Source organism: Petromyzon marinus (assembly GCF_048934315.1).
Source record: "Petromyzon marinus isolate PM22_M1 ecotype Great Lakes invasive population chromosome 68 unlocalized genomic scaffold, UKy_Petmar_22M1.pri1.0 chr68_unloc.3, whole genome shotgun sequence".
Lineage (NCBI taxonomy): Eukaryota > Metazoa > Chordata > Hyperoartia > Petromyzontiformes > Petromyzontidae > Petromyzon > Petromyzon marinus.
Window position 1 is genome coordinate 154,619 of NW_027422599.1, and position 25,705 is coordinate 180,323.

At 54.2% G+C, this 25,705-nt stretch overlaps 1 protein-coding gene across 1 annotated transcript in view; it reads right to left on the reverse strand.

The window, feature by feature from the left end:
* LOC116938040 (uncharacterized) overlaps window positions 1-25,705 on the reverse strand; it is a 31,089-nt gene continuing 5,384 nt past the window's right edge. Inside the window, exons 3-12 of the mRNA XM_076058238.1 lie at window positions 24,552-24,660; window positions 22,391-22,497; window positions 20,892-20,972; window positions 14,879-15,087; window positions 13,172-13,337; window positions 8,785-8,988; window positions 7,102-7,334; window positions 1,228-1,932; window positions 511-792; window positions 1-255 (exon numbers count right to left, since the gene is read on the reverse strand). Of these exons, the coding sequence (XP_075914353.1) occupies window positions 1-255; window positions 511-792; window positions 1,228-1,932; window positions 7,102-7,334; window positions 8,785-8,988; window positions 13,172-13,337; window positions 14,879-15,087; window positions 20,892-20,907 (2,070 nt within the window). The 5' untranslated portion in view covers window positions 20,908-20,972; window positions 22,391-22,497; window positions 24,552-24,660. The remainder of the gene's footprint in view (window positions 256-510; window positions 793-1,227; window positions 1,933-7,101; window positions 7,335-8,784; window positions 8,989-13,171; window positions 13,338-14,878; window positions 15,088-20,891; window positions 20,973-22,390; window positions 22,498-24,551; window positions 24,661-25,705) is intronic.

Below are 25,705 nucleotides of genomic sequence, written 5' to 3' on the forward strand. Positions count from 1 at the left end.
TCAGCACAGGTACTCGGGGTTGGAGCCGTCGCTCCTCGCGCTGAGCCCCGAGGCGACGCTGGTGCAGGCGCTCAGCAGCCGGCTCCTCTCCCCGGCCCCTCCGCTCCCGTCCCTCCCCCCCCTCCCCCGCACCCGGCGTCCCCCGCCGGGGCCGCCCCCGGGCTCCCGACCCCCGGGCCTCAGAGACTCGAAGCGAACGTACGACTCCCTGGCCAGCTCCTCGCGGCGGACGGACGACGCCGAGCGGCCAGCCCGCTCCCAGCACAGCCGCGGCGACGACGAGGCGCGGCCTCCTCCTCCGGCTCCTCCTCCGGCTCCTCCTCCTCCGGCTCCTCCTCCGGCTCCTCCTCCGGCTCCTCCTCCGGCTCCTCCTCCGGCTCCTGCTCCCGCTTGGCGTGGCGACGACGACGAGGAAGAGGAGGAGGAGGATGAGGAGGAGGAGGAGGAGGAGGAGGTGGAGGAGAAGAAGAGGAAGGCGGAGGAGCGGCGGTTGAGGCGAGCGCAGGCTACGGCCGCGGCCGCGAGGAGAGCGGCGGCGGCCAGGAGGGCTCCGCATGCGGCCAACGTGGCCCAGGCCGAGTCGTCGCCGCCGCTGGGGCCCTCCTTGGAGGGGCCACCGCCGCCGCTGGGGCCCTCCTTGGAGGGGCCACCGCCGCCGCTGGGGCCCTCCTTGGAGGGGCCACCGCTGGGGCCCTCCTTGGAGGGGCCACCGCCGCCGCTGGGGCCCTCCTTGGAGGGGCCACCGCTGGGGCCCTCCTTGGAGGGGCCACCGCCGCCGCTGGGGCCCTCCGGCTGCCGCCGTCCGGGGTCTCCGTTGGGCGGCCTCCGTCGGTCGTCGCCGCCGCCTCCACCGCCTCCACCGCCTCCACCGCCTCCACCGCCTCCTCCGCCCTGGCTCCTCCCCTCCGTCATCGCGGGCTGCCCGCCGCCGGATTCTTCTTCGCCGTTGTCACTGCGGTTACCGGGAGGAGCGACAGTGCCACCAACAGTGCCACCGACAGTGCCACCGACAGTGCCACCACCACCACCACCACCACCACCACCACCCCAGTTACCACCACCGCCACCACCACCACCACCACCACCACCACCGTCACCACCACCACCACCACCACCGCCACCACCACCGTCACCACCATTACTAACACCACCACCACCGCCACCACCCCCATTACCACCACCACCACCCCCATTACCACCACCACCACCCCCATTACCACCACCAACACCACCATCACCACCGCCACCACCACCACCACCACCACCATCACCACCACCACCACCGGGCACCTCCTCCTGCCCCCGGCTCCCAGCTGCCTCCCCGCGACTTCCCGCCGTTCCCTCCGGGCCCCTCTCTCCCCGCTCATCCGGCTCCATTCCAGGTCCCCCTCCTCCTCCTCCCCCTCCTCCTCCTCCTCCTCCTCCTCCTCCTCCCCCTCCTCCTCCTCCTCCTCCTTCCTTCCCTCCGTCCCCAAGTCCCGGGCCTCCGCCCTTGGCGCCGTTGCCCCAGCCGCCGACCCCGCCGCTGCCGCCGCCGCCGATCCCCGTCGCCTCTCCCGCGTGGAAGGCGACGCAGGAAGAGTCCCCTCCACGCGACACCTCGGCTCCCCCGCTCCCCCCGCCCCGTGGGCTCCAGGGCCTGACGCAGGCCTCGTAGGCCTCGCCCGGGGTCAGGCCTCGGAGGAGCAGGCGGGAGACCTCCTCGGGGTCACCGCCGGAGGAGGAGGAGGAGGATGAGGAGGATGAGTAGGAGGAGGATGAGGAGGAGGAGGAGGATGAGGAGGAGGAGGGGCCGGGGAGCCAGGCGACATCCCGAGGTGCCGAGTCGCCCCAGCTCAGCGACACGGCCCAACCCCCACGGTTGGGCCAGGAGCGGGCCGATGGAGCGGCTCGGCGGGAGCCCGGCGTGAAGAAGTCGCCAACGTTCACTTCCTGCACGGTGACAGCAGAGCGGGTGGTGGAGGTGGTGGTGGTAGTGGTGGTAGTGATGGTGGTGGTAGTGATGGTGGTGGTGGTGATGGTGGTGGTATGGTGGGGGAGGTAGTAATGGAGGTGGTGGTGGTGCAGGAGGTGGTGGAGGTAGAGATGGTGGTGGTTGTGATGGTGGTGGTATGGTGGGGGAGGTAGTAATGGAGGTGGTGGTGCAGGAGGTGGTGGTGGTAGAGATGGTGGTGGTAGTGATGGTGGTGGTATGGTGGGGGAGGTAGTAGTGGAGGTGGTGGTGCAGGAGGTGGTGGAGGTGGTGATGGTAGTGATGGTGGTGGTAGTGATGGTGGTGGTGGTGATGGTGGTGGTATGGTGGGGGAGGTAGTAATGGAGGTGGTGGTGCAGGAGGTGGTGGAGGTGGTGGTAGAGATGGTGGAGGTAGTGATGGTAGCGGTATGGTGGTGGAGGTAGTAATGGAGGTGGTGGTGCAGGAGGTGGTGGAGGTGGTGGTGGTAGAGATGGTGGAGGTAGTGATGGTAGTGGTATGGTGGTGGAGGTAGTAATGGAGGCGGTGGTGCAGAAGGTAAGGAGGTGGTGGTAGTGGTAGTGAGGGTGGTGGAGGTATTGATGGTGTTGGTGGGGGTAGTGATGGTAGAGTTAGTGATCGAGGTGGTCGTGATGGTGATGGAGGTGATGGTGGTGAAGGTGGTGGAGGAGGTAGTGATGGTGGTGGTGGAGGTCAGGATGGTGATAGTGATGGAGGTGGTGGTGGTGGAGGTGGTGGTGGTGAAGGTAGTGATCGAGGTGGTCGTGATGGTGATAGTGATGGAGGTGGTGGTGGAGGTGGTGGTGGTGAAGGTAGTCATGGAGGAGGTAGTGATGGTGGTGGTGGAGGTGGTGGAGGTGGTGGTGAAGGTAGTCATGGAGGAGGTAGTGATGGTGGTGGTGGAGGTCAGGATGGTGATAGTGATGGTGGTGGTGAAGGTAGTCATGGAGGAGGTCGTGATGGTGGTGGTAGTGGAGGAGGTAGTGATGGTGATAGAGGTGGTGGTAATGGTGGTGGTGGTAGTGAAGGTAGTCATGAAGGAGGTGGTGTTGGTGGTAGTAGTGGTGGAGGTGGTGATGGTGATAGAGGTGGTGGTAATGGTGGTGGTGGTGGTGAAGGTAGTCATGAAGGAGGTCGTGATGGTGGCGGTGTCTTGAAAATACAACCCCCCTACCCCCTCGTTGCTACTGCACAGTAACTCTGTGGTGGATGTGAGTCACGCCACGGGGCGAACGGCCTTTTACAATCTGCCTTTCGCCTCATGGTGCTCGTAGCCACCACAGCGGCCAATTGGGGGCTCTGGATGGGTGCAAGTGGATATTAACCCCTCCACCTTCAACCTGAATACCACTAAACGACGTCGAAAAGATCTAACCAAGCTTGTACTGAAGGCACCAGGGGGTTCAGGCGTTTGGGAGGTCTCCTGGCCAAACCCCATCAAGCACGGCCAGGAGACTGAACCCGCACCCTCGGGGTTCCTCCAGAAACGGAAAACAAAGCCGCTCCGAACGTTCACTGTGGAGGGGGAGGCTGCAAATCCTCTGTCAGGAGCTGGACCGGTACCGCCTGGATCTCTGTGGCATTCAGGAGGTCCGGTGGACCGGCTCTGGCTCCTGCCCCCATGAGGGGTGGACAGTCCTCTACTCGGGGCAGCAGACTGCCAAACAACAGGGTGTGGCTCTTCTTCTGAACAAAATAATGAAGGGGGCGTGGGAGCGTGGCGGTGAGGTGTGGGAAGCTGTAAGCCCCAGGCTACTTTGGGCTCACCTCCCCATCAAAAAGAGGTGAGGAATGGTGGTGGTGGTGGTGGTTGCTTATGCCTCCACCAAAGATCAACATCAGTGCATGGAAGCATATAAGGCCGATGAGTCAGACACCTATAACCTCCCGTGACAGGTGCTAGCTAATGTGGCCCCTCAGGATCGAGTCATCCTGTTAGGTGACTTTAATGCCCGAGTGGGTCATGATGCAGGCACCTGGGCTGAAGTGATTGGAAGGCATGGGCCAGATCGGCTCAATAATAACGGTAGAAGGCTACTAGACTTCTGTGCAGCCCATGGGCTTGTAATTATCAACATTCTATTCCGGCATCGGCGCATCCACACAACGTCATGGGTGCATGCCGGGGTCCAAGCAAGAACATCTGCTTGAATTTCGATTTAAAGCTTTCGTGACTGCAAGGATTCATCTTCTTTGGTTCTTTCGAGCTTAAAAGACGCTCCAAATCTTAGCAGCGTTAATTGAAGCTCTGTCGTCCCGACAGTTCTGTTCTTTCACCTGAAGAAGGCTACTTGTGTTGTGGCCGAAACGTCATGATAATTTTATTGTCTTATTTTATTTTATTATTTTATTCTCATTCTACGTGACTTTACCAAAAGAACCAAAGAAGAAACATCCGCTTGACTACATAGTGGCGGAACAGCGGGTGCGGGCCCATGTCCTTGACAACAGGACCTACCGTCTTGCTGATCTGCCCACTGACCATCGACTAGTCATCTGTAAGATGCGCCTGGCATTCTTCCACTCCGGTGTTGGGTGTCCCTCTAGGACCCCAATCAAACCCACAGTGGCCTCCTCTCAGCTAGCCGAGGATAGTTGCAAGCAGGAATTTCAACATTGCTTGCGGCTGGGGTTGGCACCGTACACCCCTCCTTTCGATGCTGAGCGCAAACGAGTGAGGTTCAGGACTGTGGATCGTGCAGCTGCAATGGCTGCATTTGGGTATGCGGTCCAGACCTCCCCAGAGACCCTGGTTGAGGGAGCAGATTTCCTGGCGGGTCGCCTGCAAATCCAACCCCGGAGAATGAGGAGGCTTACCCAAGCCTTCGCTCAGAGATTCGGAGGGCCGTGCGGGGCACTGGAAGGATGAGTAGTGGGCGCGGGTTGCTGAGGAGATTGAATCTGTCTGAGTAGCCCACAATCACAAGTCACGATTTTATTCCTTCACCTTTCACCATCCTTAAGGGAAAGAATGGCAATACGATCTCCAACCACCACCCCCCCCCCCGCCCCCCCCCCCCCCCAGGAACGGGTTTTCAGGTGTGCTGAGCATTTCCATGAGTTCTTGGGAGGAGGAAAAATCCCTCAACCAAATAAACATCATCAGGCAAGGTGGGGGTTAACCCTTCTGGGGCTGCTGTGCCTCAAATATTGGAAGAAGTAGTCGCCCCCCTATGGGTGGTGACGTCACCGCCACTTAGTGGCAAACGGCGGATGTTGTTGGTGTCGGTGCTGGTGATGGTAATGGTGGTGATGGTAATGGTGGTGATGATAATGGTGGTGATGATAATGGTGGTGATGGTAATGATGGTGATGATAATAGTGGTGATGGTAATGATGGTGATGATAATGGTGGTGATGATAATGGTGGTGATGATAATGGTGGCGATGATAATGGTGGCGATGATAATGGTGGTGATGATAATAGTGGTGATGGTAATGATGGTGATGGTAATGATGGTGATGATAATGGTGGTGATGGTAATGGTGGTGATAATGGTGGTGATGGTAATAATGGTGATGATAATGGTGGTGATGATAATGGTGGTGATGATAATGGTGGTGATGATAATGGTGGTGATGATAATGATGGCGATGGTAATGGTGGCGATGATAATGGTGGCGATGATAATGGTGGTGATGATAATGGTGGTGATGATAATGGTGGTGATGATAATGGTGGCGATGGCAATGGTGGTGATGGTAATGGTGGTGATGGTAATGGTGGTGATGATAATGGTGGTAATGATAATGGTGGTGATGGTAATGATGGTGATGATAATGGTGGTAATGATAATGGTGGTGATGATAATGGTGGTGATGGTAATGATGATGATGATAATGGTGGTGATGATAATGGTGGTGATGATAATGATGGCGATGGTAATGGTGGCGATGATAATGGTGGCGATGATAATGGTGGTGATGATAATGGTGGTGATGATAATGGTGGCGATGATAATGGTGGTGATGATAATGGTGGTGATGGTAATGATGGTGATGATAATGGTGGTGATGATAATGGTGGTGATGATAATGATGGCGATGGCAATGGTGGTGATGGTAATGGTGGCGATGATAATGGTGGTGATGATAATGGTGGCGATGATAATGGTGGCGATGAGAATGGTGGTGATGATAATGGTGGCGATGATAATGGTGGTGATGATAATGATGGCGATGGTAATGGTGGCGATGATAATGGTGGCGATGATAATGGTGGTGATGATAATGGTGGTGATGATAATGGTGGCGATGATAATGATGGTGATGATAATGGTGGTGATGATAATGGTGGTGATGATAATGGTGGTGATGATAATGGTGGCGATGATAATGGTGGTGATGATAATGGTGGTGATGGTAATGGTGGTGATGATAATGGTGGTGATGGTAATGGTGGTGATGATAATGGTGGTGATGATAATGGTGGTGATGGTAATGGTGGTGATGATAATGGTGGTGATGATAATGATGGCGATGGTAATGGTGGCGATGATAATGGTGGCGATGATAATGGTGGTGATGATAATGGTGGTGATGATAATGGTGGCGATGATAATGATGGTGATGATAATGGTGGTGATGATAATGGTGGTGATGATAATGGTGGTGATGATAATGGTGGCGATGATAATGGTGGTGATGATAATGGTGGTGATGGTAATGGTGGTGATGATAATGGTGGTGATGGTAATGGTGGTGATGATAATGGTGGTGATGGTAATGGTGGTGATGGTAATGGTGGTGATGATAATGGTGGTGATGGTAATGGTGGTGATGATAATGGTGGTGATGGTAATGGTGGTGATGGTAATGGTGGTGATGATAATGGTGGCGATGGTAATGGTGGTGATGATAATGGTGGTGATGATAATGGTGGCGATGATAATGGTGGTGATGGTAATGGTGGTGATGGTGGTAGAGCAGAGGAGGCCCTGAAGCATGTGGAGAGTGTTAAGAGAGTAGAGGGAGATGAGAAGTTAGGAGAGGAGAGCGAGAGAGAGAGAGAGAGAGGAGCAGATTCAGATGGAGATTAAAGAGTGTGAAGGAAAGCGCGGTGACATGAGAGGAGAGAGAGAGAGAGTGGAGGAGCGTGGAGTGGAGCGAGCGTGGAGGGAGCCACTTGCCTCCTCTCTCCGTCTCCCCACTCCTCGCTCGTCCCCGTCGCTCGCCCAGTCCAGGAGCACGCTGAAGGTGTCCCCCCTGGCCGCCTCCCCGGGGTCCATCCCCTCGGGCGCCCTGAGCAGCCGCAGCAGTGGCGGCCGGCTGGACCGCCCGGGGAATCCCTCAGCCCGAGAGGCATCGCCACGAGCGCCCTCTCTGGACCCAGCTCGCCCCGACACCCCCACGGTCCCCGTGTCTGCGGAGGGGATGATGCAGTCGCGGGGGTTTCGGTCAGGGAGTCTGGGAAACTGAGGATCTAGCGGCGCCTCCGAAGAGGGGACCCCTTCCTGGCAAAGGGAGACCCCCACAAGCCGAAGCTATCCCCTTCATTTTTGGGGGGGTCCCCTGCATACCCAATTATTCACCGACTTATTTCACTCACCTAGCCACTCGCCCACCGACTCATCCACTCGTCTAGTCACTCACTCACCTACTCATCCACTCACCTAGCCATGCACCCACTGACTGGTCCACTCACCTAGTCATCCACCCACTGATTCATCCGCTCACCTAGCTACTCACCCACCTACTCATCCACTCATCCACTCACACACCTACTCATCCACTCGTCTAGTCACTCACTCACCTACTCATCCACTCACCTAGTCATCCACCCACCTACTCATCCACTCGTCTAGTCACTCACTCACCTACTCATCCACTCACCTAGTCATCCACCCACTGACTCATTCACTCACCGACACCTACCACCCCTCCTCACTACCACCCCTCTTCACTACCACCCCTCCTCACTACCACCCCTCCACACTACCACTCCTCCCCACTACCACCCACTACCACCCCTCTACCACCCCTCCCCACTACCACCCACTACCACCCCTCCTCACTACCACCCCTCTTCACTACCACCCCTCCTCACTACCACCCCTCCTCACTACCACCCCTCCACACTACCACTCCTCCCCACTAGCACCCACTACCACCCCTCCCCACTACCACCCACTACCACCCCTCCCCACTACCACCCACTACCACCCCTCCTCACTACCACCCCTCTTCACTACCACCCCTCCTCACTACCACCCCTCTTCACTACCACCCCTCCTCACTACCACCCCTCCTCACTACCACCCCTCCACACTACCACTCCTCCCCACTACCACCCACTACCACCCCTCTACCACCCCTCCCCACTACCACCCACTACCACCCCTCCCCACTACCACCCACTACCACCCCTCCCCACTACCACCCACTACCACCCCTCCCCACTCCTCACACCCACCCCTCCCCACTCCCCACACCCACCCCTCCCCACTACCATCCGCTACCACCCCTTCCCACTACCACCCACTACCTCCCCACTACCATCCACTACCACCCCTCCACACTAACACCCACTACCTCCCCCACTACCATCCACTACCACCCCTCTACCACCCCTCCCCACTACCACCCACTACCACCCCTCCCCACTACCACCCACTACCACCCCTCCCCACTCCCCACACCCACCCCTCCCCACTACCACCCACTACCACCCCTCCCCACTACCACCCACTACCTCCCCACTACCATCCACTACCACCCCTCCACACTACCACCCACTACCTCCCCTCTACCACCCCTCCCCACTACCACCCACTACCGCCCCCCCCCCCCCCCCACTACTACACCTCCCCTACCGTAGCTGCGAGGAGGAGGTGGAGGAGGTGGAGGAGGTGAGGCGGTGGTGGTGAGGACTCCGACGACGCGGAGCGAGACCGTGGCGTCCGCCGTCCCGGCCATATTGCGCGCACGGCACCGGTAGACCCCCGCGTCGCCGTAGGAGACCACGGGCAGAGAGAGCACGGACCAGCGGGAGCCGCTATCCGGAGACTCCTGGATCACTGACAAGAGCCAGGAGTGCGAGAGAGATGGTTTTAGAGAGAGAGAGAGGGAGAGAGAGACTTTAAACCACTTTCATTGCAACATCTCCGTTGCCGATTTCGAGACGGCGTCGCCGACGCCGAGTGTAGCGCTCATCTCGGCCGCGTGCAAGCACCGCCCTTCGTCACGCCCGTAAGCCCGCGTGAAGCTAACCGGTTAAACGGTAACAAGATCGGTGCAGGGGGCCTGACCAGGCACCACCCCCCCAACCGTGCAAGGAATACACGGAGGCGCTCGCCTCCCGGCACAGGAGTGGTCCGTGGGCTCTGGCCCCGGGGCAGTGCCTTGAGCAGACCCCCCTCAACGTCGACCTTGCAGTTTTTTTGTTTGTTTGTTTGTTTGTTTGCTTGCTTGGGCGCGGACGAAGTTGACGAGATCGCGGCGCTCATTCGCCAAGGTAAGGCACCACCGTATGTGAAGCAGCTCCGGTAAACAAAAACAAAAAAAAGGGGACGCCTACAAGTTTCCTAAAGATGGATCCCAAACGCCGGAAACAACATTGTGCTGAACCGTGGTGGACACCCCGAGTACTGGGTGGGCCAGATCCTCCTTCGCACCACGAAGACAAAGATCCCCCGTGTAGCCTGTAACAGATTGTAGGGGCAAGTGCTGTTAGCGAACACACACACAGTCACACACACACAGTCACACACACACAGTCACACACACACAGTCACACACACACACACAGACAGTCATACACACACAGTGACACACAAAGACAAAGATCTCCCGTATAGCCTTAACAGACTGTAGGGGCAAGTGCTGTTAGCGAGCACCTATGAAGGCCGGAACGGTACACGAGGGGGTGTGTGGCCAGCACCACGCCCGGCCGCCTTTGTCTCCCTAGTGGCGATGTTTACACACCGCACCGGGTACTCATTTGAGGCTGAGTCGACCTAGGGGAGGCCCGGGAACCGGTTCAGATAATCGTCACTGGTGGTGTTGGCCGTGAGCGGGAATCGAACCCGGGTCGCCAGGTTCATAGCCCAGCGCGCTAACCGCTACACTATCACTATACACACAGTGACACACACACAGTGACACACACACAGTGACACACTCACATCTGATGACCCTGGGCCTATTCTGCTGAGCCACACGGCCGAAGGCAGCTACGGGGGGGGGAGGGGGGGGGGCTTGTGCTGGTGCGTCCACTGGGGGCGGCCTCGATCACGGGGGAGATAAATTGCCTCTCCATTTCATGTCTGGTAGGGTGGCCAGGTCTATAATTTTAACGGTAGGGTTATTTGAACAGTGAGAGACAGAATAACAACAACAACAAAATCCAGAAAAACGCATGTTAAAAATGTTAATAATTGATTTGCATTTTAATGAGGGAAATAAGTAATTGACCCCCTCTCAATCAGAAAGATTTCTGGCTCCCAGGTGTCTTTTATACATGTGACGAGCTGAGATTAGGAGCACACTCTTAAAGGGAGTGCTCCTAATCTCAGCTTGTTACCTGTATAAAAGACACCTGTCCACAGAAGCAATCAATCAGATTCCAAACTCTCCACCATGGCCAAGACCAAAGAGCTCTCCAAGGATGTCAGGGACAAGATTGTAGACCTACACAAGGCTGGAATGGGCTACAAGACCATTGCCAAGCAGCTTGGTGAGAAGGTGACAACAGTTGGTGCGATTATTCGTAAATGGAAGAAACACAAAAGAACTGTCAATCTCCCTCGGCCTGGGGCTCCATGCAAGATCTCACCTCGTGGAGTTGCAATGATCATGAGAACGGTGAGGAATCAGCCAATAACTACACGGGAGGATCTTGTCAATGATCTCAAGGCAGCTGGGACCATAGTCACCAAGAAAACAATTGGTAACACACTATACCGTGAAGGACTGAAATCCTGCAGCGCCCACAAGGTCCCCCTGCTCAAGAAAGCACATAAACATGCCCGTCTGAAGTTTGCCAATGAACATCTGAATGATTCAGAGGACAACTGCGTGAAAGTGTTGTGGTCAGATGAGACCAAATTGGAGCTCTTTGGCATCAACTTAACTCGCCGTGTTTGGAGGAGGAGGAATGCTGCCCTATGACCCCAAGAACACCATCCCCACCGTCAAACATTGAGGTGGAAACATTATGCTTTGGGGGTGTTTTTCTGCTAAGGGGACAGGACAACTTCACCGCATCAAAGGGACGATGGACGGGGCCATGTACCGTCAAATCTTGGGTGCGAACCTCCTTCCCTCAGCCAGGGCATTGAAAATGGGTCGTGCATGGGTATTCCAGCATGACAATGACCCAAAACACACGGCCAAGGCAACAAAGGAGTGGCTCAGGAAGAAGCACATTAAGGTCCAGGAGTGGCCTAGCCAGTCTCCAGACCTTAATCCCATAGAAAATCTGTGGAGGGAGCTGAAGGTTCGAGTTGCCAAACGTCAGCCTCGAAACCTTAATGACTTGGAGAAGATCTGCAAAGAGGAGTGGGACAAAATACCTCCTGAGATGTGTGCAAACCTGGTGGCCAACTACAAGAAACGTCTGACCTCTGTGATTGCCAACAAGGGTTTTGACACCAAGTACTAAGTCATGTTTTGCAGAGGGGTCAAATACTTATTTCCCTCATTAAAATGCAAATCAATTTATAACATTTTTGACATGAGTTTTTCTGGATTTTTTTGTTGTCATTCTGTCTCTCATTGTTCAAATAAATCTACCATTAAAATTATAGACTGATCATTTCTTTGTCAGTGGGCAAGCGTACAAAATCAGCAGGGAATCAAATACTTTTATCCCTCACTGTAGTAGTGGTAGTGAGTAGTAGTAGTGAGTAGTAGTAGTTTGAAGTAGTGGTAGTGAGTAGTGGTAGTGAGTAGTAGTGAGTAATAGTAGTAGTAGTGAGTAGTAGTGAGTAGTAGTGAGTAATAGTAGTAGTAGTGAGTAGTACTAGTGAGTAGTAGTGAGTAATAATAGTGAGTAGTAGTGAGTAATAGTAGTAGTGAGTATTAATAGTGAGTAATAATAGTGAGTAGTACTAGTGAGTAGTAGTGAGTAATAATAGTGAGTAGTGAGTAGTAGTGAGTAATAGTAGTGAGTAGTAGTACTAGTGAGTAGTGAGTAGTAGTAGTGAGTATTAATAGTGAGTACTAGTGAGTAGTAGTGAGTTATAGTAGTAGTGAGTAATAATAGTGAGTAGTAGTGAGTAGTAGTGAGTAGTAATAGTGAGTACTAGTGAGTAGTAGTGAGTAATAATAGTGAGTAGTAGTGAGTAATAATAGTGAGTAGTACTAGTGAGTATTAATAGTGAGTAGTACTAGTGAGTAATAATAGTGAGTACTAGTGAGTACTAGTGAGTAATAATAGTGAGTAGTAATGAGTAATAATAGTGAGTAGTAGTAGTGAGTAGTAGTGAGTAGTGGTGAGTATTAGTAGTGAGTAGTAGTGAGTAATAATAGTGAGTAGTAGTAGTGAGTAGTAGTGAGTAGTGGTGAGTATTAGTAGTGAGTACTAGTGAGTATTAATAGTGAGTATTAATAGTGAGTATTAATAGTGAGTACTAGTGAGTAATAATAGTGAGTAGTAGTGAGTATTAATAGTGAGTAGTAGTGAGTAGTAGTGAGTAATAATAGTGCGTAGTGGTGAGTAATAATAGTGAGTAGTAGTGAGTATTAATAGTGAGTAGTAGTGAGTATTAATAGTGAGTAGTGAGTAATAGTGAGTATTAATAGTGAGTAGTAGTGAGTAATAATAGTGAGTAGTACTAGTGAGTAGTAATAATAGTAATAGTAGTGAGTAATAATAGTGAGTAGTAGTGAGTAGTAGTGAGTAGTAGTGAGTAATAATAGTGAGTAGTAGTGAGTATTAATAGTGAGTACTAGTGAGTAATAATAGTGAGTAGTAGTGAGTAGTACTAGTGAGTAGTACTAGTGAGTAGTAGTGAGTAGTAGTGAGTAGTACTAGTGAGTAGTACTAGTGAGTAGTACTAGTGAGTAGTAGTAGTGAGTAATAATAGTGAGTAGTAGTAGTACTAATAGTGAGTATTACTAGTGAGTATTAATAGTGAGTAGTAGTAGTACTAATAGTGAGTATTACTAGTGAGTATTACTAGTGAGTACTAGTGAGTAATAATAGTGAGTAGTACTAGTGAGTAGTATTAGTAGTGTCAGTAGTGTCAGTGGCTGTACCGGTGGCGTTCAGTGCCCGCCCATCGCCCCGCCCCCACTCCAGCGTGGGCGTGGGCGTTCCGCCCGCGTCACAGCGCAGCAGGAGGCTGGAGCCCAGCGCTGACGTCAGGCTGGAGGCGGAGACCTGCACGCGTGGGGGACGGCACCCACCGGGGGGAGACGGAGTCTGGGGGAGGGGCCAGTGGGGGGAGGGGCATCGGGAGGGTGAGGAGAGGTGGGGGGGAGGGGGAAGACGGGGAGGGGGGGAGAGAAGGAGGCGTGGTCAGGGGCGATGGGGGGGAGGGGCATCGGGAGGGTGAGGAGAGGTGGGGGGGGAGAAGGAGGCGGGGTGGGGGGAGGGGGGGAGGGGCATCGGGAGGGTGAGGAGAGGTGGGGGGGGAGGGGGAAGAGAAGGTGGGGGGGAGGGGGGTGGGGGGGGGAGGGGCATTGGGAGGGTGAGGAGAGGTGGGGGGGGAGGGGGAAGAGAAGGTGGGGGGGAGGGGGGTGGAGGGGGAGGGGCATTGGGAGGGTGAGGAGATGTGGGGGGGGAGGGGGAAGAGAAGGTGGGGGGGAGGGGGGTGGGGGGGGGCATCGGCAGGGTGAGGAGAGGTGGGGGGGAGGGGGAAGAGAAGGTGGGGGGGAGGGGGGAGGGGCATCGGGGGGGGTGAGGAGAGGTGGGGGGGGAGACGGGGAGGGGGGGAGAGAAGGAGGCGGGGTCAGGGGCGATGGGGGGGGAGGGGCATCAGGAGGGTGAGGAGAGGTGGGGGGAGAGAAGGAGGCGGGGTGGGGGGGAGAGGGGGAGGGGCATCGGGGGGGTGAGAAGAGGTGGGGGGGGTGGGGGAAGAGAAGGAGGCGGGGAGGGGGGAGGGCGAGGGGGAGAGGTGGGGGGGAGAGGTGGGGGGGAGAGGGGGGAGAGAAGGTGGGGGGGAGGGGGGTGGGGGGGGGAGAGGTGGGGGGGAGAGGTGGGGGGAGAGAAGGAGGCGGGGTGGGGGGCGAGATTTATGGACGGTGGTGGTGGTGGTGGGTGGGTGGGCGTGGTGGGGGGAGATGTAGGTGACGAAGAGGAGCGGGTGGAGGATGGAGAGGGAGGAGATGGGGAGGGGGTGGAGGAAGAGTGGAGGGATGGAGGAGGAGGTGGAAGGTTGGAGGAGGAGGACGAGGACGAGGAGAAGGAGGTGGAAGGTTGGAGCAGGAGGAGGAGGATGATGAGGAGAGGAGGATGAGGATGAGGAGGAGGATGAGGAGGAGGAGGAGGAGGAGGAGCAGGAGGATGACGAGGATGAGGAGGAGGAGGAGGATGAGGAGGAGGATGAGGAGGCGGATGAGGAGGAGGATGAGGAGGAGGATGAGGAGGAGGATGAGGAGCAGGAGGATGATGATGAGGAGGATGAGGAACAGGAGGATGATGATGATGAGGAGAAGGAGGTGGAAGGTTGGAGCAGGAGGAGCAGGAGAATGAAGAGGAGGATGATGATGAGGAGGAGGATGAGGAGGAGGATGAGGATGATGATGAGGAGGAAGAGTAGAGGGGTGAGATTGAGACTGGAGAGAGGCTGCCTGCAATCCGGCGTGCCAACAACGCCATCGACGACTTCCCAAAATTCGACGTCTCATCAGCAAACAGCGGGGGGCTCACGGCCGCACGTGGGGGGGCTGGTGGGGGGCTGTTGGGGGGCTGGTGGGGGGCTGTTGGGGGGCTGGTGGGGGGGCTGGGGGGGGGTCCCCTACCGCGATGCCGGCCAGCCTCATGGGGACCCCCGCGAGGTCCCCGGGACCGCCGCAGGCCGTGTCGGGGTCCACGAGGATGACCCTGGGGGCAGCCGGGCACGCGTGGCCCTGACCTTGACCCTGACCTCCGGTGGCGCCAATGGCGCTCCGAGCCAGCAGGAAGAGGCGGGAGAGGGAACAGTCGCACAGCCACGGGTTCTCCTGCAGGGCTGCCGGAGACGGGGAGATGGAGACACACGGGGAGAGAGAGAGAGAGAGATGGAGACACACGGGGAGAGAGAGACACGGGGAGAGAGAGACACACGGGAGAGAGAGACACACGGGGAGAGAGAGAGACACTGGGAGAGAGAGAGACACACGGGGAGAGAGAGAGACACACGGGGAGAGAGAGACACACGGGGAGAGAGAGAGACACACGGGGAGAGAGAGAGACACACGGGGAGAGAGAGAGACACGGGGAGAGAGAGACACACGGGGAGAGAGAGACACACGGGGAGAGAGAGAGAGACACGGGGAGAGAGAGACACACGGGGAGAGAGAGACACACGGGGAGAGAGAGAGGCACACGGGGAGAGAGAGACACACGGGGAGAGAGAGAGAGACACGGGGAGAGAGAGACACACACGGGGAGAGAGAGAGACACACGGGGAGAGAGAGACACACGGGGAGAGAGAGACACACACGGGGAAAGAGAGAGACACACGGGGAGAGAGAGAGACACACGGGGAGAGAGAGACACACGGGGAGAGAGAGAGACACGGGGAGAGAGAGACACACACGGGGAGAGAGAGAGACACACGGGGAGAGAGAGAGACACGGGGAGAGAGAGAGAGACACGGGGAGAGAGAGACACACGGGGAGAGAGAGAGACACACGGGGAGATGGAGACACACGGGAGAGAGAGAGAGACACGGGGAGAGAGAGACACACGGGGAGAGAGAGACACACGGGGAGAGAGAGAGGCACACGGGGAGAGAGAGACACACGGGGAGAGAGAGAGAGACACGGGGAGAGAGAGACACACGGGGAGATGGAGACACACGGGGAGAGAGAGAGACACACGGGGAGAGAGAGAGACACACGGGGAGAGAGAGACACACGGGAGAGAGAGACACACGGGGAGAGAGAGACACACGGGGAGAGAGAGACACACGGGGAGAGAGAGACACACGGGGAGAGAGAGAGAGACACGGGGAGAGAGAGACACACGGGGAGAGAGAGACACACGGGGAGAGAGAGAGGCACACGGGGAGAGAGAGACACACGGGGAGAGAGAGAGAGACACGGGGGAGAGAGAGACACACACGGGGAGAGAGAGAGACACACGGGGAGAGAGAGACACACGGGGAGAGAGAGAGACACGGGGAGAGAGAGACACACACGGGGAGAGAGAGAGACACACGGGGAGAGAGAGAGACACGGGGGAGAGAGAGAGAGACACGGGGAGAGAGAGACACACGGGGAGAGAGAGAGACACACGGGGAGAGAGAGACACACGGGGAGAGAGAGAAAGACACGGGGAGAGAGAGACACACGGGGAGAGAGAGAGACACACGGAGAGAGAGACACGGGGAGTTGGAGACACACGGGGAGAGAGAGAGACACACGGGGAGAGAGAGACACACGGGGAGAGAGAGAGACACACGGGGAGAGAGAGAGAGACACACGGGGAGAGAGAGAGACACACGGGGACAGAGAGACACACGGGGAGAGAGAGACACACACGGGGAGAGAGAGAGACACGAGGAGAGAGAGAGAGACACGGGGAGAGAGAGAGACACACGGGGAGAGAGAGAGACACACGGGGAGATGGAGACACACGGGGAGAGAGACACACACGGGGAGAGAGAGAGACACACGGGAGAGAGAGACACACGGGGACAGAGAGACATTCGGGGAGAGAGAGAGACACACAGGGAGAGAGAGACACACACAGGGAAAGAGAGAGACACGGGGAGTTGGAGACACACGGGGAGAGAGAGACACACGGTGAGATGGAGACACACGGGGAGAGAGAGACACACACAGGGAAAGAGAGAGACACGGGAGTTGGAGACACACGGGGAGAGAGAGAGACACACGGTGAGATGGAGACACACGGAGATATGGAGACACGCGGGGAGAGAGAGACACACGGGGAGAGAGAGACACACAGGGAGAGAGAGAGACACACGGGGAGAGAGAGAGACACACGGTGAGAGAGACACACGGGGAGATGGAGACACACGGGGAGAGAGAGAGAGACACACGGGGAGAGAGAGAGAGACACGGGGACAGAGAGAGAGAGAGACACGGGGACAGAGAGAGAGACACGGGGACAGAGAGAGAGACACGGGGAGAGAGAGACACACGGGGAGAGAGAGACACACGGGGAGAGAGAGAGACACACGGGGAGAGAGAGAGACACACGGGGACAGAGAGAGAGAGACACACGGGGAGAGAGAGAGACACGGGGACAGGGAGAGAGAGACACGGGGACAGAGAGAGAGACACGGGGAGAGAGAGAGACACGGGAGAGAGAGAGACACGGGGACAGAGAGAGAGACGGGGACAGAGAGAGACACACGGGGAGAGAGAGAGAGACACGGGGAGAGAGAGAGACACGGGGACAGAGAGAGACACGGGGACAGAGAGAGACACGGGGACACAGAGATGTGGATTCGCACCCAGCTGTGCCTCGGTTCCTCCGGGCAGTGTCCGTCCTCTTGGGCACACAATCATCACCATGTATATGTATATGTTTGTTAAAGGGCAAAGTTGTGATTGTGAGTGCGTCGGTTCAAAATGTTTAGCGTACTTCCCGACATGCAACAAACTTGACATTTGCCCACGTGGGTACTTTCCAGACTGTACACCACGCAAACAATTATAAAAATACTCAATAATGCATTTATTTTTATTGCACGGCAAGTGAGCTGTGACGTCAAATCTGTCACGTGACCCGCGCACGTGGAAGCGTAACGCATTGTAGTGTAGTGGTTAGCGCGCTATATGTGTGTGTGTGTCTGTGTGTATGTGTGTATGTGTGTGTCTGTGTGTGTGGGGGGGAGAAGTAGTGTAGTGGTTAGCGCGCTGTTTGTGTGTGTGTATCTGTGTGTGTGTCTGTGTGTCTGTGTGTGTGGGGGGAGCATTAGTGTAGTGGTTAGTGCGCTATATGTGTGTGTCTGTGTGTCTGTGTGTATGTATGTGTCTGTGTGTGTGGGGGATCAGTAGTGTAGTGGTTAGCGCGCTGTCTGTGTGTGTGTCTGTGTGTATGTGTGTATGTGTCTGTGTGTCTGTGCGTGGGGGGGGGAGCAGTAGTGTAGTGGTTAGCGCGCTGTCTGTGTGTGTTTATATGTGTGTGTGCATCTGTGTGTGTGTCTGTGTATATGAGTCCGGCAAAACAACCCCCTACCTCCTCGCGGTGCAGACGGGCAACTCTGTCGTGGACAGTGCTGTGGGGGGAGGGCCAATTCCTCCCCTCATGGCGTCTGTGACCACCACAGGGGCTAAACGGGGGCTCTGGACGGGTGCGAGGTGCTGGTAACCCCTCCACATTCAATTAATTACCACTAAACCACGAGTTAAACTGAAATATGTAACTAATAAGCTTGTGCCGGAGGCCCCGGGGGGCCAGGCGTCTATGACGTCTCCTGGCCAAACCCCAATTGGCGGAGCCAGGAGATTGAATACCTACCCTCGGGGCTCCTCCAGGAACAACGAAAAGCCACTACGCGTGGCCACGTGGAATGTTCGAACGCTCACTGCGGAGGAGAGGCTGCCACTCCTCTGTCGGGAGCTGGACCGGTACCGCCTGGATCTCTGCGGCATTCAGGAGGTCCGGTGGACCGGCTCTGGCTCCTGCCCCCATGAGGGGTGGACAGTCCTCTACTCGGGGGCAGCAGACTGCCAAACAACAGGGTGTGGCTCTTCTTTTGAACAAAATAATGAAGGGGGGGCGTGGGAGCGTTGCGGGGTCAATAATTATTTTTATTTTTTAGTCCGCCCCACTACGCGATCCCGACAGCAACGCGCCTCCACGATCAGACTGTCCCCAACGAGCGACCGCAGCAGCAGCAGCAGCAGCCAAGGCGAGCCCCGCCGCGCCCACACAGGCGGTGAATTCAACGTGTTTGTGTAATTTTTTTAACTTTTTACAAAAACTGTGTTTGCCCCGAGTAGCCCTCGAAGAGGCCAATCGATCGACCGCCAGAGTTTTGTTGTCGGCAAGGCGACGAGATTCGTGTCGCTACGCGGAGTTTCCCACCCACCCACCCACCCACCCACCCCACCCACCCACCCACCCCACCCACCCCCCCCGGGGGCAGCGATGGGACCCCGGGGGTCCCGCCAATTGCTTCAAATGTTCAAAATAAAATCGAGGTTATAATAATACTGAAGCGCTAAAATATGCACAATTTAACAATTGAACAAGTACACAACCACACAGGTTACAGAGACAGTGAGAGAGAGAGAGAGACACGGGGAGAGAGGGGCCGTCCATAAATGACGTCACGCGATTTTGGACCGTTTTTTTACCCCCCCCCAAATGTGACGTCACAAAGCTCCGCCCCCCCCAAAAAAAAATGCTTCAAATTTTGATTTAAAGTTTTCGTGACTGCTGGGATTCATATTCTTGGTTCTTTCGGTAAAGTCACCACCACGTTGAAGGGAAACAATAAAATAATAAAAATATAAAACAATAAAATTATTGTAAAACAATAAAATTATTATTCTTGGTTCTTTCTGTAAAGTCACCACCATGTAGAAGGGAAACAATAAAATAATAAAAATATAAAACAATACAATTATTGTAAAACAATAAAATTATTATTCTTGGTTCTTTCGGTAAAGTCACCACCACGTAGAAGGGAAACAATAAAATAATAAAAATATAAAACAATAACATTATTGTAAAACAATACAATTATTATTCTTGGTTCTTTCGGTAAAGTCACCACCACCACGTAGAAGAAGGGAAACAATAAAATAATAAAAATATAAAACAATAAAATTATTGTAAAACAATAAAATTATTATTCTTGGTTCTTTCGGTAAAGTCACCACCACGTAGAAGGGAAACAATAAAATAATACAAATATAAAACAATATTATTTTATTGTTTCCCTTCTACGTGGTGACTTTACCGAAAGAACCAACAATATGCTTCAAATCGCTTTAAACTATTGTCATTGTGGTGCGTATTTAATGTGGCGCGGCACTCTGATGTTGTAGGAGAAAACATTGATTTAAAAAGTCTATTTAATTTAGTAGAACGTGTTGTCTATATTTATTTATAAAGTTGCGCATTTTGATGTGACGTCACATTTCTCAAACACCACCCCCCCCTCATCGTCACAAATGTCTGATCCCTTGATCCCTCCCCCAGGTGCGTGACGTCATTTATGGACGGCCCCAGAGAGACATGGGGAGAGGGAGTCATGGGGAGAGAGACGGGAAGAGACATGAGGAGAGAGACAACGAGAGAGAGAAAGAGAGAAAGGTAGAGACACGGGAGAGAGGGTTACGGGGAGGAGATCAGGTTACCAACCCTAATCTCCAGTCGCCACTGGGTGTTCACCACACGGCCATCATAAACCAACCCACACGGCCATCATAAACCCACCCACACGGCCATCGTAAACCCACCCACCAACCCACACGGCCATCGTGAGCCCCACCCACACGGCCATCGTGAACCCATCCACCCACACGGCCATCATAAACCCACCCACCCACACGGCCATCATAAACCCACCCACACGGCCATGGTAAACCCACCCACCCACACGGCCATCATAAACCCACCCACCCACACGGCCATCATAAACCAACCCACACGGCCATCATAAACCCACCCACACGGCCATCGTGAACCCACCCACCCACACGGCCATCGTGAACCCCACCCACACGGCCATCGTAAACCCACCCACCCACACGGCCATGGTAAACCCACCCACCCACACGGCCATCGTGGACCCACCCACCCACACGGCCATCGTAAACCCACCCACCGACACGGCCACCGTACCTAGGATGAGCCGCATTGGTGTCCGAGAAATGGGGGTCGCTGGTCCCGGCTCCGAGTCCCCGTCTCCCTCCAGCCCCTCGCCTACGGGGGCACAGGGGTAGAGGACGGGCCTTCGTCTGTGTCACTCTCTCCCTGTTTCTCGCTCTGCCCGTGTCTCTCTCGCCAACTTCGCCTGCGCTCAGGCGAAGTTGCCGGTGTTACAGAACGAGGAAAAAAGGACACTGGAAGGTGACACTGGACGGCTGCTCAGCGGTGGGCGCTGTTCCCCCGGTGTTCAGAGGCCTGCTCAAGGCGTGGCTCCGGCTGGAGCACGCCACGTGACACACACACACGCACACGTGACACACACACACACACACGTGACACACACACACACACGTGACACACACACACACACGTGACACACACACACGTGACACACACACACACACGTGACACACACACACGTGAACACACACACACACGTGACACACACACACACACACGTGACACACACACACACGTGACACACACACACACCACGTGTCGGTGATGTGGTAGAGCGTCTTGTTGGAACGCTGGGGAGCCGGACAAGCCTCTCTCTGTACCGGTGTGGACGGCACCCCTCACGTTCACGTTCTGAGGCGCTCGCTCGTCACCGTGGCGTGCGCGATGACCACCACACACCACCACCACCCCACCACCACCATCACCACACCACCACCACCATCACCACAACCACCACCATCACCACAACCACCACCAACACTACCACAACCACTACCACCATCACCACCACAACCACCACCACCACCGCCACCACCACCATCACCACACCACCACCACCATCACCACAACCACCACCAACACCACAACAACCACCATCACGACCACAACCACAACCACTACCACCATCATTACCACAACCACCACCATCATCACAACCACCACCACCACCGCCACCACCACCACCATCACCACAACCACAACCACCGCAACCACCACCACCATAACCACCACAACCACCACCACCACAACCCCACCATAACCACCACCACCACGTGACTTTTCTATCGTGTCGTGCGCGGTGATTTTTAGCGCCACAGCGCGTGGATTTGTAGCGTTTATTTTCATTTTGTGTTTTGCTGGTGACTTTGTGTGTTTGTGTTCGCTGGTGACTTTGTGTGCTTGTGTGTTGCTGGTGACTATGTGTGCTTGTGTTTTGCTGGTGACTTTGTGTATTTGTGTTGCTGGTGACTTTGTGTGCTTGTGTTTTGCTGGTGACTTTGTGTGTTTCATATCGAAATCGCCTCCGGTGCTGTTTGCTGCTGGCGGCAATAAAAGTTGTTTGAAAGTCAAAACGTCTCTGACCTCGTGAAGGCAAGTTCCCCGTGACGCTGTGTTCCGATGACGCTGTGTTCCATTGCGCACGTGACTGTGTGACCTCGTTACCCTGTGAATCTCTGACCCCATGACCCTGCGTATATTTGACCCCATGTGACACCCCGCGTGACCCTTACCCTGTGCCTGTGTTGGCACTGACGACGTCCACAGCTCGAGCAGGTCAGAGGGCAGCGTCACGAGGCGGTTACCAGACAGGTCGAAAGTCGAGAGGTCAGACACGAACCTGCAACGTCATCATCATCAACAACATCAACATGGTCATCAACATGATCATCATCAACATCATCAACGACATCAATATCAACAACAACATCATCAACAACATCAACATGGTCATCAACATAATCATCATCAACATCATCAACGACATCAATATCAACAACAACATCATCAACAACATCAACATGGTCATCAACATAATCATCATCAACATCATCAACGACATCAATATCAACAACAACATCATCAACAACATCAACACGGTCATCAACATAATCATCATCAACATCAATATCAACGACATCAATATCAACAACATCATCATCAACAACATCAACATGGTCATCAACATAATCATCATCAACATAATCATCAACGACATCAATATCAACAACAACATCATCAACAACATCAACATGGTCATCAACATAATCATCATCAACATCATCAACGACATCAATATCAACAACAACATCATCAACAACATCAACATGGCCATCAACATGATCATCATCAACATCAATATCAACGACATCAATATCAACATCATCATCATCATCAACAACATCAACATGGTCATCAACATGATCATCATCAACATCATCAACAACTTTTGATTTAAAGCTTTCGTGACTGCAGTAATTCATATTCTTAGCTCTTTCGGTAAAGTCATTTTTCAAATGTTTCTTGCCGTTGCTTTTCACACCTGATGACGACCGTTTGTGTTATGGTCGAAACGTCGTGAGAATTTTTATTGTTTCATATATATTATTATTCTATTGTTTCCCTTCAACGTGACTTTACCGAAAGAGCTAAGAATATCATCAACGACATCAATATCAACAACGTCATCATTAACAACATCAACATCACACCCTGTGTGTCTATCTCTCTCGCCATGTCTCTCTCTCTCTCAGCCTCGCCACGTATCTCTCTCCCCGTGTCTCTCCCCCCGTGTCTCTCTCCTCTCTCTCTCGCCACGTGTCTCTCTCTCTCTCCTTCCCTCCTCGTGTCTCTCCCTCGTATATGTGTGTCGCATGTATGTTGAACTCATTTCGCACCGTACGCAGCCAACCGTGCTAAGTGGAGGTGCGGGGGAAAGACGAAAAAAATGTACGCACAACAAGAAATTGTAAAGAAATACATTTTCAATTGAGCATATTGGTGTAGGAATAGGTTTTACCCTTTTAACTGGCACAAAAACTGACACCTTTATTCAAGGCATCATGTTTGCAATGACCACAACACAAGCAGTTAAAATGCAACACAAAAAAGACAACTCTGATAATAATATGCACTGTCCTTGAATTTGATTGGTCCACACCCGAGACGGCTTTTCTTATTGGTGTAGTGTAGTGCATAGTAGTCTAGGGTAGAGTTGTGTGGCGTATATTAACGTAGTGTATAATAGGGGTGTAGAGTATGTGTATACTATCTTCTTTGGTTCTTTCGGTAAAGTCACGTAGAATGATAAAATAATACATTGATAAAATAAAATAACACAATAATATTCTCACGACGTTTCGGCCACACCACAAGCGGCCTTCATCAGGTGAAGGGGGCGAGACTGTCTGGAGGACAGCGCTGGAGTGAAAGAGCCACGTTCAGATACGGCCTTTAAGCCTCAAATTTCAGCAGGCTTAAAAGGCCGTGATCTGAACGTGGCTCTTTCACTCCAGCGCTGTCCTACCAGACAGTCTCGCCCCCTTCACCTGATGAAGGCCGCGTGTGTTGTGGCCGAAACGTCGTGAGAATATTATTGTGTTATTTTATTTTATCAATTATTATTTTATTATCATTCTACGTGGTGACTTTACCGAAAGAACCAAAGAAGATGAATCATTGCAGTCACGAAAGCTTTAAATCGAAATTTAGTGTATACTAGTGTAGTATATAGTAGTGAATGCATGTATGCATGTTGAACATCTTTCGCACCGTACGTCGAACAACAAACCAAACACAGCATCAACGAGAGTAAGCAGCAGCAGCAGTTGTAAAGAAATTAGTTCAATTTTTTTCTCTCTCCCCAATTAATCAATCCGTGATTGTGTCAGTCACCGTGCAGACTCGGCGGGCAGGGAGCTGATTCGGTTCCCGTTGAGGTCGAGAAGACGCAGAGACGGAGTCTCCTGAAGACTCTCCCACGGGAAAGACGTGAGGACATTCCCTGAGAGAGAGAGATAGAGAGGCGAGATGGGGGGGGGGGAGAGACAAACGGGGGGAGAGAGACACGAGGAGAAACACGGGGCACAGAGAGAGAGAGTGAGGCACACGTGGAAAGTGAGAGAGAGACACGGGGAGAGAGAGAGAGACACGGGGAGAGAGACGCGAGGAGAGACACGGGGCAGAGAGAGAGAGAGTGAGGCACACGTGGAAAGTGAGAGAGAGACACGGGGAGAGAGAGAGAGACACGGGGAGAGAGAGAGAGACACGGGGAGAGAGACACCAGGAGAGACACCGGGCAGAGAGAGAGAGTGAGGCACACGTGGAAAGTGAGAGAGAGACACGGGGAGAGAGAGAGAGACACGGGGAGAGAGACACCAGGAGAGACACCGGGCAGAGAGAGAGAGAGAGTGAGGCACACGTGGAAAGTGAGAGAGAGACACGGGAGAGAGAGAGACACGGGGAGAGAGAGTGAGAGACACGGGGAGAGAGAGTGAGAGACACGGGGAGAGAGAGTGAGAGACACGGGGAGAGAGACACGAGGAGAGACTGGGCAGAGAGAGAGATAGAAAGAGTGACACGGGGAAAGACAAAAACGGTGAGAAAGAGAGAGACACGGGGGGTGGAGAGAGAGAGAGAGAGACGGGGAGAGAGAGAGAGAGAGACACACACAAGGAGAAATGACACAGGGAGAGAGACACGAGGAGAGACACGGGGGGAGAGACACGGGGAGAAAGAGACACGGGGAGAGAGAGACACGGGAAGAAAAAGACACAGGGAGAGAGACACGGGAGAGAGACACGGAGAGAGAGAGACACGGAGAGAGACACGGAGAGAGACACGGAGAGAGAGACACAGTGAGAGAGAGAGACACATGAGGAGAGTGACACGTGTCTCTCTCCTCCAGCGCTCCGTGTCTCCACATCTCCGTGTCTCCGTGTCTCCGTGTCTCCGTGTATCTGCGTCTCGGTGTCTCCGCGTCTCGCATCTCTGCGTCTCGTCTCAATCTCATCTCCATCTCTTCTCCATGTCTCCACATCACCGTTTCT